General features: G+C 35.6%; 1 protein-coding gene across 1 annotated transcript in view; it reads right to left on the bottom strand.

Moving 5' to 3' along the window:
• The window catches only part of TNKS (tankyrase), a 214906-nt gene that overhangs the window by 70613 nt on the left and 126754 nt on the right, over positions 1-17539 (bottom strand). The window contains exons 6-9 of the mRNA XM_055334908.1: positions 6482-6576; positions 5861-5927; positions 5353-5539; positions 996-1117 (exon numbers count right to left, since the gene is read on the bottom strand). Of these exons, the coding sequence (XP_055190883.1) occupies positions 996-1117; positions 5353-5539; positions 5861-5927; positions 6482-6576 (471 nt within the window). The remainder of the gene's footprint in view (positions 1-995; positions 1118-5352; positions 5540-5860; positions 5928-6481; positions 6577-17539) is intronic.

The following is a 17539-nucleotide window of genomic DNA, read 5'->3' as shown; positions in this document are numbered from 1 at the left end:
TTAAGTTTGATGACTCTTTTAATGTCGTTTTCAGAAAGAACTGACCACAGCTTTACTTTTTTTCTGCTGAATATATGTGGGAATGTTAACTGAAGCATATTTATAGGGATCCCTGGGTGGCGCAGCGGTTTAGCGCCTGCCTTTGGCCCGCTAAAGGCGGGAGACCCAGGATCAAATGGGAGACCCAGGATCAAATCCCACGTCGGGCTCCCGGTGCATGGAGCCTGCTTCTCCCTCTGCCTATGTCTCTGCCTTCCTCTCTCTTTCTCTCTGTGTGTGTGTGTGTGTGTGTGTGACTATCATAAATAAATAAAAATTAAAAAAAAAACGTTTAAAAAAAAAGCATATTTATAGGTCTGTGATAGAGGCATCACGTATGTTTAAATTGTGAATTTTGGAATAATTCTACCAGCCCTACACCTGAAACTTAATGTGGTCAACGACAAGGAAAATAAGCTAATCTTTCTGAAAGGGCCTTAAAAGAAAAAACATGAATAGTTTAAAAAAGAATTTGTACAGTCTGGAGCAAAAATTTCATACTCATCGTTTTTCTATAATGAATGTACTAACTCTTTGGATAATGAATAATTCTTTGGATAATTGCTCCAAAGGATGATGCAAATACCACTGAAAATACTTTAATCTTTAATGGAAAACAAACAGTCTTTACCTAGCAACCATAAAAAAAAAAGATTCTAAGGGGAACATTACATCTTGTATTTTATGAAAGAATTGGCCACAAAAGTAGATTTGTTATAATATGGTTGGGTAAAAACACAGGTAAAAATAATTCCCAAATCAAGGGTGAGCAAATGTCTATTCTCTCACCCATGAAAGCAATTACCTCCTGAACCAAATTTAAAAGTCAATGCAACCAACATTAAAATGGAAATTTCAGACACTAAAAGTACTGTAAGGTTTCTGAAATGAAAATCACACTTTGTGCCTCCACTACTATTGCATACCTAAGGAATGGATTAACAGTAAAATCTTACCAGCGCAGTTTCATGAGACTGTGGTTGTTTGAAATTAATGATTTCCAAAGCGAGTGTTTTTTTAACTTTGGCTAGGTCTGCTTCTCTGGCTGCTTGTAGTAAAGAATGACCTTTAAATTCATCTGTTAAAGAAATAATAGTTGACATAAAAGATTTAAAATCTGTAAAAATCATTTTAGCATGATTATACATCAGAAAATTATTAATTTTACACATTGCTCTTATTTTACCAAAGCAGCAACAGATGATATGATGATAAATGTGCAAAGGATGTACAGTTAATGAAAAATTCTGAAAAATGAATGCTCTGAAATAAGACTGTTTTATACTCTCAGAGTTCATAAAGACACTCCAGATAAGTTTTAAAACAAGCAACCAAAAATGTCCATCAAATGGAAACCAGTTATAAACATATACACACTGGAATAGTTTAAAGCTCTTAATAAGAATGATAGGTCTGTACATAGTATCATGAAAGTATATATAATTAAAGGAAAATTGAAGTAGGAAAGACAAGCTGATCCAAATTTTTTGTATTGTTACTACTATTTCCACCACAACTAAATATAAGAAATGATACAAAAAAAAGGCACCTAGAGAAATACTCACCAAAGAATTAATAGCTTCAGCACAGAGAAGGGAAGAACTGAACTATGGGGGAAGTGCTAGAGTTTGATAATTTTCAAAGAACAATTAATATTTTATTATTTGTATAAGCAAGTAAGGGATTTTTTCAAGAGTGATTTCTAAATTAACAGTATAAATAAAAATCCAATACTCTAAATTAAAAACTTATGGTCATATTTTCTATTTTACAATTTTGGTATTTTGATATGATCACTTGCTAACAAAAAACTGAAAATTGTTCTAAAAAGATACAAATGATATGTAACATAATGGATGATGTAGCAATCCTTGGCCCACATAGGCCTTTGCACCTGCCTACTACTGAACTGTTTTCTTTTCCTCTCTCTCCTCTCCTAAGTTCCCCATCTCACTCCCCTCTGTCCCTCAAAAGACAGAGAAAGACACACACAGACACAGATATGCCTTAATAACTACTATTATTGTTCAATCTCAGTTTAGATATTCTGGATAAGTCTTCCTGATATTCCCCATTATTGGGCTAGGATTCCTTCTTATGAAGTCCACTGCACTTGCATTACCCTTATATCACAGGACATATCCCAGAACTTTATTTGCTATGGTGGTCCTCTCACTTAGCATATTGTTTGGCATATAGCACAGTGTGTATTCAATTTGTTGTGTGAATACTGAATACTTATAAAATAAGTCATGGCATGTTCTGGGAGAAAACCATTTTTATAACCTCTTGTTTAATGGTGCCTTATCATTGGTAAATTCCTTAAGTATAGGACTTTGAAACTTCAGAAACTCAAAGTCAGGGTCAAATGAAGTAAAAGTAAACCAGTATTTCCAAATAACAAAATTATAGATTTTCATTTTAATGATAAAATTAGGGATAAATCAAGAGGAAGAATTACAAACTGCCATATTAGGGAGCAGGATCCTGACAACTGTAAAGGAAAGCAATCTATTGAGAACTGATCTCAAACAAAAAGTATAGTTTTGCTTTGGACATCAGTCTAGAGAAATTTAAACTGAATTCAAATCATACTGGCTTTTTCTCTAATGACAAATGTTCTATGATTATCTAAATGATAAAAGCAATTCTAATATTTTTTTCAATTGCCCCTTTAAATTCAGGAAAGGGACTAAAAAAAATTAAATGGGCAAATTTATGATAAACATAAAGAATAAGACAGCAGTACTAAGGAAATCACAAAATTAGAATGTAATAATACAATTAAACAACATATTTTCTCAAATAACAAGAAGTAAAATATTCCTTATCTTTGCTCTTTAGAAAAAAAGTAAAGATTTCTGACCAAATTGACTTTCAAATTTAAAATATTTTATTGATATATACTCAATATTAAAAAAAGAGAGAATGGAAAATCTATCTACAATATAAAGGTCCCTCTAAATGCAAAGGTTAAAGGTTTGTTTTTTTAAACCTCAAGGAAGTACTTAAGCAGCTAAAAAGAAGGCAGTGAAACTGCAAATTTCTCAAACTTACTCTGAAAACTTAATATTTATAAAATGCCTTAAAGTTTCTCTTTAAAAAAAAAAGTTTCTCTTTTAAGACAAATGCATTTTGAAACAAGAATGAAAGCTACTTTTATTATTTTTACCTCTAGTATGTGCAGAATCCAAAATACCTGTTCATTTAACTTCATGGAAACAACACATTAAAAAAAAGAAGAGCAGGAAAAAACAGTGTGTAATGAAAATGCTGTAATGATGGGTATGATGAAAATATTGTTCTTCTTTGTTTTTGTATAATTTTCTTAAAAAGAATTGTGTCATTATGAAATGCCTAGTTAAGGCAGTGGTGATGAAAACCATAGTTAAGAGAAGTTCCAACTTTGTTAAATTCTTTTCTTCAAATAATTCCTTGATAGAATCTTATTTAATAAAATAAAAAATACTGAGGTTGAAAAATACTCTAATCAGGGAACTTCTTTCACAAAACTATACAAATTTCCATTAAATCATGTGTACCCTGGAACCAGATAGTCTAGTGAAATACACTATAAAAACTGATAACAATACTCATAATTGGCAAAATATTTAAAAGGAAAAAGAAGTTAAAGGTGACATGGGGGATAAAGCTGAGCCCAGGGGATAAACTAAAATAAGGAAATTAGAAAAAGATTTTTAAAAAGTTTTGAGTCAATAAACTTGCTGTGCATAGTGCACAACGCACTGTGCTGGGCTGAGGGTAGGTAGATAGATGGGCCCAAACACAAATAGCATCAGTACATTTTTATTAGGTAACAAAGCATTGTGCCGGGCTAAAAGACAATAATAAAATGAAAAGTTGGGCAGCCCCGGTGGGTCAGTGGTTTAGCGCCGCCTTCGGCCCATGGCATAATCCTGGAAACCCAGGATCAAATCCCACGTCAGGCTCCCTGCATGGAGCCTGCTTCCCCCTCTGCCTGTGTCTCTGCTGCTCGCTCTCTCTCTGTCTCTCATGAATAAATAAATAAGATCTTTTTTTTTTTAAAAAAAAGAAAAGTCTAAGAATTTAAATTTCATTGGGAAGGCAGAACTTAAACATAGAAGAATGAACTATATAATGCAAGATAACATATGACAAGGGTCATATGAGTGGAGGGAGAATAAAGGCATTTCTACAAGGATTCATTGCTAAGATATCTGCACAGTTATAATCTGGTTTGTGCTGGCCTGTAATCTAATTGATGTCATCTGTTCCAATATCAAAATAAGTTTAAATTTCTACTTGAACAAATGAAAATTACAACTCTTCCTGGTTTAACATAAACCACTTTAAAATCTGCTTAAGTTTGTTTGTTTATTTATTTATTTTTTAATCTGCTTAAGTTTAAATGACGTTTAGCATCATTTTGACTCTGCCTTTTTCTTAAGTATCATTTAAAGATTTTCCTCAGGCATAAGTCCAGTTACCTGATTCTTAGAATCCTGAAAGAGAATACCAACCAGGGGACCAGTTAGATATTATTACGTAGGTGATGTATAGTTTAATTTAAAATGACAATGCCCACATGTAGAATTAAATATATTTCAGTATCTGATATGATAACTAAACATAATATGGTATCCTGAATGAGATCCTGGAACAGAAGAAGGACTTAAGGTAAAAACTAAAGAAACCTGAGCAGAGTATGGTCTTTAGTTAATAATGTATCAATACTGGTTCATTAATTATGCAAGTGTATCTTACTAATAATATAAGATGTTAATAGGAGGGCAAACTGGCTATGGAGTATATGAGAACTCTACTATTTTTATAACTTCTCTGTAAATCTAAAACTAAACAAAAAGTTTACATAAAAAACATGCATATGTATATACAGGTAATATATATCAGCATTTAAGAATATTATTTCTGCCAAATCATAAAAAGGACCTTATTTAAATTGGGGCAATAACTGTGTCAGCCTGCAGGGCTTGGGAAACAGTAAGTGCTCAATAATGTTAGATATCAAATACTATTACCAATAGTACAAGAATATAAACTCTTGTGAGCTCAGAGCATTCTTTTCTGGTTTGTACACTGTTGTATTTTCAGTACCTGGCACACAGTAAGCATGGAATAAATGGTTATTGACTGACTCACCCTCATTAGCCTTAAAAGAAAAGTACATGATCAGAAATAAGGATTATAAACTAGTGTAAAAGAATGGAAAAGTATCACTTAAGTTGGACTAGACACCAGTTTAATAACTAAAAAAAATGAGATCTTCCAATTTACAATGAGCAATATTGAGTCTGGGATATAAATACATACAAGTCAATCTCTCTCGGAGCTCAGGAGTTGGAGCCATATCTACAGCACTTTTGCCATGGCAATTGACTAACGTAGGATCAGCACCATGGCTAAGTAACAAAGAGCAGACTTCCACACGATTCTTAGAAGCAGCCTCATGGAGTGGAGTAAACTGCCAGAGATCCATAGCATTAACACAAGCTCCATGCTGAATTGAGAAAAAAAGTTTTAGGTCAGTGATCATTTTGCTGGATGAAGTAAAACTCAGAAGACATTTATTTCACTGTATATTTCAGTTATGACTCTTGAAATGTCAGTAAGTATTTTGATTTAATTTCAGCTTTTAAAAACAATGTACAAAAAATTTACCAAAAAAAACCCAATTTACATTTAAAAAAATGTTAAGGCAACAGTAATATTTTTAAAAAACATTTTATTTTCTTAAAACTCTGGCCCACAAGTCATGTGAGAACTTATGACAAATTAGAAAAAAAGCAAGTAATATTTACTTTTTAAAAATTACTCTTACCTTTAATAGCAGTTCTGTGACTTCATAATGTCCATATGAACATGCATTATGAAGAGGCACGAGTCCACTAAAGGAAAAAAGGCCAATTAAATACTGCAATTTCAAATAATGTATAATCATTTATCCAAGAAGTATCAACCTTGGAAAGTTTTCTCAGTTCAGATGTCCAAGATTTTATTAGGATAAAAAAAACAGATTACATTATTGTAAACTAATGAATTTGGTTTATTAATAAAAGATGATCCTTATATACCAGATGAATGGGATAGCTATATTACTGGCTTACTGAAACTTTCAATTTGTTTTATCTCCCTTTCTGGAATGTAACTTGAGTTGAAAAACAATAAATGCAATTGGGAAAAGTGAATTGCATCAAATCATAGAATTGCAGTAAAATTTACTGATTTTAGACATTACCATGAGAAAGCCTCTTGAATAAGCAGAACACGAAAATGAAGCCAAAACAAACTTGCAAACATTCTTAAAATGCTACGTAGGCTGTAAAGAAATGGGATACGTGACTTTGTCTAGTGCGAACGAACTTTAGTGTTTCAGATGCTGAAAATAAAGCATAACGCTCCACCCGTGAAACGGTTAGGAAAAGTAAATGGATACACCTACCCTTTGTCTTTCGCGTGAACGTCAGCACCGTGCTGGAGAAGAAGCTGCACTATCCGAACTCTGTTGTAGCCTGCTGCTAGATGTAGAGGCGTAGACTAGAAAAGAATAAAAACATGACCCCTCTTGAAATAAACCACTCTTGCTCTGTCATCTCATCTGTGTTTACTTAGTCTGAAATACAATGAATGCTAACATACACAGAAAACATTGAGTCGAAGTGCCAGAAGATCACATTTCATAACTGGATGAGGGACAATTCATTTACCTCAGGTGTAAATTCTAACTTCAGTGCCGTTCATCTATTTCTCCTACTTGGTTTTTTTTTTTTTTAAGATTTTATTTATTTATTTATTCATGAGAGACATAAAGAGAGAGGCAGAGACACAGACAGAGGGAGAAGCAGGCTCCCCCAGGGAGCCCAATGTGGGACTCAATCCTAGGATCCTGGGATCACGACCTGAGCCCAAGGCAGACTCTCAACCATTGAGCCACCCAGGCATCCCTCCTACTTGGTTTTTTAAGGCTTTCACTAATGTAGCTCTATCCTACCTTCTCTACTTTATTTCTTACTTCTTTCCAACATGAACTATTCTCAGTGTTCTAAGAAGACCCGTTCATACTCCTCATAACCAAAAACATTGTACTTTATCCTACTTAAATCCTGCCCACTTTTCAAGTCTGAGCATTTAAATCCCAATGCTATCATAAGGCCTTCCCTAAAGAGATGGCTCTCAAAATATCTCTTGAATAAGGAGGTTGAAAAGCCTCTCTAAAGAACAATTTGAAGAAACTTTAGTGGCAACCAAAAGGACAATGCACCACATTTATTCCATGTGGCTGTTAGCAACGGATCAAAATTAATTTGCTGTATCGGATGCAATGACATATGACAAGACAGTATTTAATTTTTCTATTTTATGTACTATATATGCAGCATAAATACAAAATATGGTTTCTTCCCAACTAATTTCTGCCACATTAATTTGAACCAAGTTATTAAAAGGTTCTCTGCTGGGATCCCTGGGTGGCGCAGCGGTTTGGCGCCTGCCTTTGGCCCGGGGCGCGATCCTGGAGACCCGGGATCGAGTCCCGCGTCAGGCTCCCGGTGCATGGAGCCTGCTTTTCCCTCTGCCTGTGTCTCTGCCTCTCTCTCTCTCTCTGTGACTATCATGAATAAATAAAAATTAAAAAAAATAAAAATTTAAAAAAAAAAAAAAAGGTTCTCTGCTCATATCTAATATAATTAAAATAAGTAAACTTCTTACTTTTTTTAAAATGGAAATAACATTAATTAAAAGATTTTCTGTGACCACTGCAATTTTTCCACCTTTGCTCATTTATTTAAAGTTTAAATACTGTAACAGCTCTTCACACAGGGTCTAATATACCTTAATGTACTCTCATTTTTTCTGTTCATCTATTTGGGCCATGATATAAATATCATGTAAGATTTTCAATTTCTTTTCTTCATATACTATAAAAGGCAGGATACAAAAGAATCACTAAATACTATACTATCTAGTACTGCTTTCAAGGCACACCATACATTTTATATGTTCTGACAGCCTCTAAGTTTAGGAAATATTTTTGAGCAGTATACAGTTAATAATGAGGAGACCATGTAGATCAGAAGAGCATACCAAAGAGGAAGTCAGGAAACTTGATTATATTACTGGATCTTATGAAGCTGTTTAAGTCATATTACCTATACATCTCAGCCTCTTCATGTGTAAAATAGCATCCATCCTAGCTATCTAAAAAAATGTGCTACAAGAAGTTTTCTTCCAGATATAAACACTTCTCAAATGTAAAATACCATATAAAAATAGATGATTAAAATTTCTGTATCATTAAACAACTTGCCCATCCAAATTTCTGCTTTCAGACACATGTCGAATGTTACTGCAAATAATACTGCCAGGAAATATCAAGTTATTTTCAAAGCTGTTTTTCTCCCTCCTTAATATTTTAAAGATGTTCCTTAACTATCTTCTGGTTTGTATCATTTCAGACTAGAAATTTGCCAACATCCTTATGTTTGTTCTTTTGTACATGTGGCTTCTCTTCTGGGTACTTTAATATTTTTTCTCAATCCCTGGCTTAAATTGCTTAATTTGATTGTGAAGTACATCGGTATACCTCCTGCTGCTGCTGCTCCTTCTCCTCTTGTGATGCTTGGGGCTTGTTGGGCTTCTTAGATCTGTGGTTCATAGTTTTCACCAAATTTGGAATATATTCTATTATTTTTTCAAATATTTTTTTCTGCCCTCTCTCCCACCATTCTCTTTAGAGATTATGGTTGCTTTTAGAGTTTGTTCTTAAGCTTTGTTAAACAGAAACAGAGCAGTCTTTAGCCTAGGACTAATTTTCCCCTTCCAGTGGGGTATCACCCTTCTGAGTACCTATGATACCTAATGAGTCAGGAAGTTTGTCCACTCTGGCTGGTAGCAACAGAAACAATCACGGATGCCATGTGACTTGACTTGCCAGGGTTGTTCCCTCTAACGGTCTTTCAGTAGGTCTTTTTATCACCCTCTGTGGTTTCCTCAGACTCATGTTAATTAGTACTCAGTTGAAGACAGTCAGGGGGAGTTCCGCAGATCTCTGGAGCTGTCTTCTCTGTGCAGCTCTCTTTTCATGGCCCCTCAACCTGCTAACTCTTGCCACAATCTCACTAAACTCTGAATTTCACCTTCTCCTCTCAGGGAGACCAATGGGCTCCTCCTGGATTTCCTCTCTCCGATTTAAGGACTGGAAATGCTTCCTAGGCAGTAAGCTAGCACAATCACACAACTCAGCTTGTTTAATGTTTCTCTCTCAGGAATCACTACCATGTACTGTCAGATGTCCAATTTCTGAAAACCATTGTTTCATATATTTGTTTAGCTTTTAAAAAATTGTTTCAGGAGGGAAAGTAAAACTGTTTCTGTTACTCCATCTTAGCCCACCTTCAGGACTGAACTGGACTTCACACTCTAGTTGTGAAGCTTCCTCAAGAGACAATGAGTAGTTTGGATATCTGGTCAATAAGTCAGTAAGCTCTTTTATAGGACTTGGCTGACATTTAATATTACATGAAAAAAGTGACATCTTCATTACTGATGCACAAAAATATTTTCCTTTTTCATATTAAATATCTTTCACAAAGTCCCTAAACGGATGAATATATATACATACACTATTTATTCAGAAGGATAAAACATAAGAAAATATTTAGTTTCTGGGTTTTTAAAAATCACTGAGACTAAAAATTATTTATAATGCTTTGACAATGGTTATGTATTTACTTTCTAAGCTATTGTATTTAGATAAATTAGAAGACTCTGTAATTGACAAGGTAGGAAGTGATAGGAGGCTTGAAATAAAGCAGTTGTGAAAAAACAGGGTTGAGGAGTGAGTGCCAAAAACTGTTATAAAGCAGAACTGACAGGATCTGATAACTGACTGATGCAGGTGGTAAAGGGTATGGCAGTTCCAGTTTGGAAATGTCAGCAACAGATGGAAAGAAAGGAATGATATAGGTTGGAAAGGGGAAGGGAGGAGAGAAGAGGAAGCCAGACAGATTCTGAGGTTTGGGTTTATCGATATGGCAGTGATTATGGGACTAACTAGAATTCAGGAATAGTAAAGGCTGAACACTAATTTGGTTATCACTGGCATTCATATAAAATAATAGAGTATTAGGGTGCCTTGGTGGCACAGTCAGTTAAGTGCTTGGTTTCAGCTCATGTCATGTATCTCAGGGTCATGAGATCAAGCCCCACATTGAACTCTACACTCAGCACAGAGTCTGCTTAAGACCCTCCCCTATTCACCTTTTGCCCTCCCCCACCGCCCTGTGCTCTAAAATAAATAAATAAAATTTTAATAAAATAAAATATTTCAGCATCTGCTATGTGGCAGCACGTTAAGTGCTAGGGGTAGCATGGTAAGCAAGAAAGGCTCAATACTTTGCCTTTATGAGTTTTCTTATTCCTCCGAAACATAAGTCCCTAAATGAAATACATATATACTCATTTTTCAGAAGGCTCATTCATTCAGAAAGATGAAGAAACCAAAGTCTAGCTTCTCAGGAATCAACTAGAGAAAAGCAGACAACTACTATTAAGTGTAACAAAGACTGTAGCAAGGGAAGTTCAGGATGTCATGAGAGGCTAGCAGCTGCATACCAAAAACACTCTGGAGGCCAGCAGAAGAGGTTATGGAAGATTCTCAGAACTGCCTCCTGAGGGTAGACTTGAGGACAAACAGCAATCACTGAGACAAAAGGCTGGTGAACTTTATTCCAGGTAGTAGGAAGAGCACATATTAATACCCACCAGACATGGAGGAAATAAAAAAAATTCAGGGGCTAAGTGTAATATGTGAGATTGAGGGAGATTCTAAGATCAAGGGGAAAACTCTGAAGAGCCTGAAACAGAAATTAAAAGATTGCAGTTTTGGAAAGACTGCTCTAGTTATTCCACAGAGAATAAACTGGGGTGGGGTATAAACCTGACAGCAGAAGACCCAAATCGAAGACTGCAGGACTAACGGAGGAGACAGGTAACGATGGTGTCAGTTGGCAAAACGGGAGCAGCACCTAAGTAGAGGTAGCTGAGCTCTTAAGGGAGTAGATAAATTCACAGGGAAAGTAAGGACAGAATAAGCCAAAGAAGCCTTTCTAAGTAGTAGTTCGAATGTGGATGCTAATTATGCAAACTTAATAGCATCACTAGAAGGCACATACAAATCTGTAAAATGCATGCAATAAATTTGAGAAAATGGTAGAAAGCAAAAAGAAAAAGTAAAAATTAAGAACAAAGGATGATTAGAACAAGCATACAATCCTAAGAGCCCAGAGGTTTTTCCTCTAGAACAAAGGGCAGTAGGTATCATGTTTAGCATCTAAACATTCTATACCAAATACTATCTTCTGATGCAAAGCAATTAAAATCATGTGGGCTAAGACTAAATTTAATGAATGGTTAGCACACAGTGCCAACTTTACACCTCAATTACCAAATGGCAAAGTAATGCTAAAAGTTAATTTTCTAAATGCTAGGATAATTAGCAGAATGTAATGTAGGTTTTGAAAAAAAATCAAACAGACCCATTTGTAAAATATCCACACATGATACTTGATAATTTGTGGTGTTATAAACTAGTAAACACAAGAAGCAAACAATTAAGACATCATCATACACAGGCCAGCAGTCACCACCAGTCTGCATATCTTAGATTTATTCTTAAAACGGATCTGTTGTTGGAATATTTTAAAAGTCAAGAATGAAGAGTGATAAAAAGTGTGGAACATGGGCAGCCCAGGTGGCTCAACGATTTAGCGCCGCCTTCAGCCCAGGGCCTGATCCTGGAGACCTGGGATCGAGTTCCATGTCAGGCTCCCTGCATGGAGCCTGCTTCTTCCTCTGCCTTGTCTCTGCCCCTCTCTCTCTGTCTCTCATGAATGAATACATAAAATCTTTTTTTTTTTTTAAAGTGTGGAACTGCAAATATAAAAACTATTTTTTCCTGCTGTAAGAGAATATTACTGATATTTCATACTGTAAAATGTTTATAAAAAAGAATTCTTAAAGAAATCTCATAATTCAAAGTTTTTTTTTTAAGATTTTATTTATTTATTCATGAGAGACAGAGAGAGAGAGGCAGAGGGAGAACCAGGCTCCATGCAGGGAGCCCGATGCGAGACTCGAACCAGGACCACCCCAGGATCACACCCTGGGCCGAAGGCAGGTACTAAACCGCAGAGCCACTCAGGGATCCCCTCAAAGTTTTCTTCTTGGAATCAGATCATAAAAAACAAATATATATATCTGTCCTTGCCTTTTATGATACAGATTTGCAGCACAGAATAAAGCATGTAAGATAGCTTTAACTTACCGTACACATACATGCAGAGCAAAAATAGCACGGGACAGCCCTGTTCAAAAGCTGTGACTGCAACCTTACTGTAAGTCCAGGTGCCACAATATAAGGAAATGAATAAAGGCTTTTAAATTTGGGATTTGTGTTCTTGCTTTGCAAATTGACAAGGTCTATGACTTTGAACTAATCTCTCAGTGTCTTGGAGTGTCTGTAAAATGAGAACTGTAATTCTTACCATTTAAGGATATTTTATGGATGACAGAAAACTGTATAAAGTATTTAATACAGTATCACACAGAAAAAGCTCAACAAAAGTAGTTACTACTTATTATCACCTTATTAATAAGTATCTTACATATTTAGTAGTTACTTTTTAGCAGTCATTTATCAGTTCTCACCTTACTTTATCTATTAGTACTATTTGACATAGCTAATCACGTCCTCTTTCTTGAAATAGTTTTCTTCTTGGCACCTAGGACATGAAGGCCTATTCACTGGCTACTCCCGAGTCTTTTTTTTTCTGGTTGCTCCTCATTTTCTTGACATTGGAATACTCCAGGACGGTGTCCTTATATCTCTTTTATTATCTATACTCATTCCTTTGGTATTCTCATCCAGTCTTGTGGCTTTAAAAAACTGTCATACACTAAGAACTCCTCAATCCCACCTCCAGCTCAGTCATCCTCTTTGCTAAACTCCCGACTCTCCTAATCTAACTTTCTACTTGACATCACTATAAGAATACACGGGAGACATCTCCTGCTTATCATATCCACAAGTGAACTTCTAGTATTCCCTCCAAAACCTACAACAAAGAATTTCCTATTGCTGCTAATAGCAACTCTACCCTTTTCATTAATAAGGTCAAAAACTTTGAGTTTTTCCTGATTACCATCTTTCTCTCACACACTATCCTCACTGTGTCAGAGTATTTCTGTTGGCACTATCTCCAAAGTATCTCTGGAATCCAATCACTTCCCTGTCACTGGCCTGGTCTAAGTCTTCATCTTCTCTCAGTTGGCTGAGTTGCAACAGCCTTCTACTTGGCATTCTTGCTTCCAGCATAATCCCCTCAGAGTTCACCCAACACAGAAGCAGAATGATTCTGTTAATATATACCAGTTAGATATACCAATCCTCTGTTCAGAATCTTCCAAGGGCTCTCATCTCACTCTAAGTAAAAGCTAAGTCTGTATAATAATCTAGAAGGCCATAAAAAAATCTCTCCCAGTACTACTCTTCAACTTTCCAACCTCATCTTTTACCTTTTACTCTGCTCTCCCTGGTTCACTACACATGGCTCAAATGCCCTAATTACTAATTAGCTGAAATGACTGGGAATTAGATTGTACTTATACATGAAATACCTTCTGAAGAAATTAAAGGTCTACCAGTAACACAATATTCTCCAACTTAAATTTAATTTCACATGTGACTTGTTAACAATCCAAACAACAATGGAAGACAAAATATTCCTGAGGGTTAAATATCAAAATAAAAGAATCTTATGGATACATAAGGCAGTTATCTGCTTTCGAAGACCTATATATTATTATGGGCCCAGAATATAAAAATTTAATTTCTAAATCTTTTTTTCTTCCATTGAGCAAAGAAATGATAACTAGGTTTTAAGATTTAAATGCATTATTACATATAGTCAATCCAAGAGGAATTTTAGCATATATATATATATATATATTTTTTTTAAAAGACTTTATTTATTCATGGAAGACACAGGGAGAGAAGCAGAGACACAGGCAGAGGGAGAAGCAGGCTCCATACAGGGAGCCCAATGTGGGACTCGATCTGGGGTCTCCAGGATCACACCCTGGGCTGAAGGAGGCACTAAACCGCTGAGCCACCCAGGCTGCCCAGCATTTATATTTTAACACAAAACACACATTGCTTTTCTCACAAATGACTGCTGGGTCCAGGGGAAAGCGTTCCTTGTGCTGAGGAAGCTTTGGAAGTTAACCATTACCATAGAATATCCCAATCTTTTTAACATTGTTCTTCTAAAAAGCATAAAATATAAAAATTCTTAATTTCTTAAGACTGTTATTGTATTGTTATAAAGCACACTCTTTGGCACATTCCTTAGATAAGATTTTAAAATGAGATCCCAAAATTCCAATACTCCAAAAAATTATCTCTTCTCCTCTTGTTCTGTCTTTGGACAGTATGTTTCTGAAAATAAAATATAAAATAGATTGCCAAAGATTGGTCCTAAAACTATTTGCCACAATCTTTAACACTAGTCACAAAATAACATACAGTAATTATTTGTCTCCTCTCATCTACCCTGAGCTCAGAACAGAAAATATAGGGATCCCTGGGTGGTGCAGTGGTTTGGCGCCTGCCTTTGGCCCAGGGCGCGATCCTGGAGACCCGGGATCGAATCCCACGTCGGGCTCCCAGTGCATGGAGCCTGCTTCTCCCTCTGCCTGTGTCTCTGCCTCTCTCTCTCTCACTGTGTGCCTATCATAAATAAATAAAAATTTAAAAAAAAAGAACAGAAAATATATCTCAGTTTCATGTTTGAAGGCTTAACAGAGTATCTTATACTTAGCAGGGCATTAAAAAAATTAAAGTTATTGTCAGCTTTTGATTTACATTACTAAGAGGCAACAGAGGACACGAAAAACCCAGCTTGGTGAATTTGAATTTAAATTTGTGTGAAAAATATACACCTACATTTCAACACAGGCCTGGGTGATGTTTGATGCATTCCTTAAGAAAGAACAAAACCACAACTGTGAAGCCATGATATAAGTCATCAGAAAGCTGTCTAACCTCATGCTATATATTGTATTTTGGTTATTAAGATAAACGCCCAATGTGGCCTCAATCAAATCCTCTGGAATTTTCCACACTACAGTAACTGACTCGTCCAGGTTTGCCCAAGATTTTCCTGGTCCCAAGAAACCCATTCATCCCAGGCAGGCGGGGATGCTCAGTCATCCTACTCTAGCTTAATGCTGAATGAATTTCTTGGTTCCTGGAGCTGTCCCAAGTCAGAAAATTGTGTGTGTGTCTGCATGTGCGTGCCTACGTGCAAGGGCACACAGGCATTCTGAATAAAGAAAGACTTATTCCTCTGCCAGACTAGGAAAAGAATCCTATTAAAAGTTGGCTTAAAAGATAAAGGATACTTCTCTTCCCATTTAACAATTCTTTTGAAAAGATTCAAGTGTAGTCTTCCTCAGTCCATACAAGCTCCACATACTATTCAAGTTCTTCCTCTGGCCTCTTGCTCTTGTTATTAGTTACAGAAATGGCTTCATAAGGTAAAAATTTATGATCTTTTCAGCACTGAACACTCATGTCAGCATCACCCAGATTCAACAATCATTGATTATTAAGACTTGGTTACATTGGCATCTGCCATCACTCTTTTATCTTGTATTTTTCCCACTGGAGAATTCTGAAGCAAAATCGAGACACTGTTAACATTTCACCCTTACGTATTTCCATAGGTGTCTCTAAAAATTATGGGCCTTTTCTTTTAAAACCCCAAACTTACTCTAACAAAACAGTGGTAAATCCATCTAATACCCATATAAAGTACCTTTCCTAATTGTCTGAAAAACTTCGGAAAGTTGGTTCGCTGGATGAGAGGGTCAATTTTGGGGGGTCTTGTGCCATTAAGTCTCTCTACATCTACAATGGTCTTCATCTCTCCTTTTTTCTTTTTTCATGATCCTGACTTGCTGAAGAGACCTCGTTAGTTGCTCCCTTCCCTGTGTGAGGATTGCACTTGTGCCTAGCTGTATTTTCTGTGTTTCATGTAAATTGGAACTTCCTCTTTTGTGTGCAACCTCTTTAGTAAGACTATTTCATAGACAATACCTCAGTATCATAACGGGGGACATATTACGTCTGGATAGCCTACTTTTCGTGATAAGATTGCACTGTGTACCATCAATTTTGCAATTACTATCTCTGTGAATCTGTGAATTCCGGATATCATCCTTGTAATTTTCCTAGCTTCCTGCCATCTTTTTATAATGTATATATATAAACAAACAGAAGATCACTACACTGAAAAATTCCAATACTTAGTTCTGCTTTTTTATAAGAACATACATTCAGATAAGATTTCAAAAATGAGGTATTACATATCTATTTTCTCAGTTTTAACTGCTCTCAATTATCCATTAACTTTACTCACTATTCCCTCTCAAATAGAATTCCCTTTTAAATTATAAAAATAGGGGCACCTGGGTGGCTCTATGGTTAGACATCTGCCTTTGGCTCAGGTTGTGATCCTGGGATGCTGGGATGGAGTCCCGCATGGGGCTCCCTGCATGGAGCGTGCTTCTCCCTGCATGGAGCGTGCTTCTCCCTCTGCCTATGTCTCTGCCTCACTCTCAGTGTCTCTGATGAATAAATAAATATTTTTTAAAAATTATAAAAATAATGTATTCCCTCTAAAATAATATAAAGTAAAATGTTCTACCTCTTCTTCTAGCTCAACAAACTCAAGATAACCACTGTTTTTAGATGCACAAGTACCAATTTCAGATTTTCTTCTATGACATGAACATGTTTTTCTGAGTTCTTTTTGCTGTTGTTTTGGTCACACAAATGGATCATATATTCTTCTGGAATTTGCTTTTTCGTCTTGAATAAGTTTACCTTATTCTCTGTATGGTATTTCCACCATGTAGCTATACCATGATTATGTACAGCTAGTTATGTTTCATCTCTGCTCTGGCTATCTTAACATAAAAATACCTCATTCAAACTTATCATTTGGTTAAGATAGATCAGTATTTCCCTTCTACAAATAAAATAGTATTAGCAGACATTAATATAAAATTCCCAGGAGAATATAATAACCACATAATCAGAGCTTATTAAATTTCATTCAGGCAGAGAGATATGATAATTCTGCTTGTTAAGTATACCTAAGAAGTTCTTTGAGACACTGATACTTTAATCAGAATCAAAACAACCTGCAAGCTAGAGAAACAATTTGGGCATGAGTCCATGGAAATACGTATCACTGATGCCTGACTTTTGAAGGAGATTTAAAGTAGTACCATAATGAAGATTAGACAATCTCCTTGAAGGTTCTCAATTCTTGGGCTTTTATAAAGAGAATTTAAAAGAGAAACTATCTCGGGAATGAAAACTGATGAATCCAAGTAGAAATAAACTTTTCTAAAAAGATATTTATACTTTCTTTCA

Source organism: Nyctereutes procyonoides, unplaced genomic scaffold (assembly GCF_905146905.1).
Source record: "Nyctereutes procyonoides isolate TBG_1078 unplaced genomic scaffold, NYPRO_anot_genome, whole genome shotgun sequence".
Lineage (NCBI taxonomy): Eukaryota > Metazoa > Chordata > Mammalia > Carnivora > Canidae > Nyctereutes > Nyctereutes procyonoides.
Note: the sequence above shows the minus strand (reverse complement) of the source record. Positions and strands in the feature narration are given on the sequence as shown.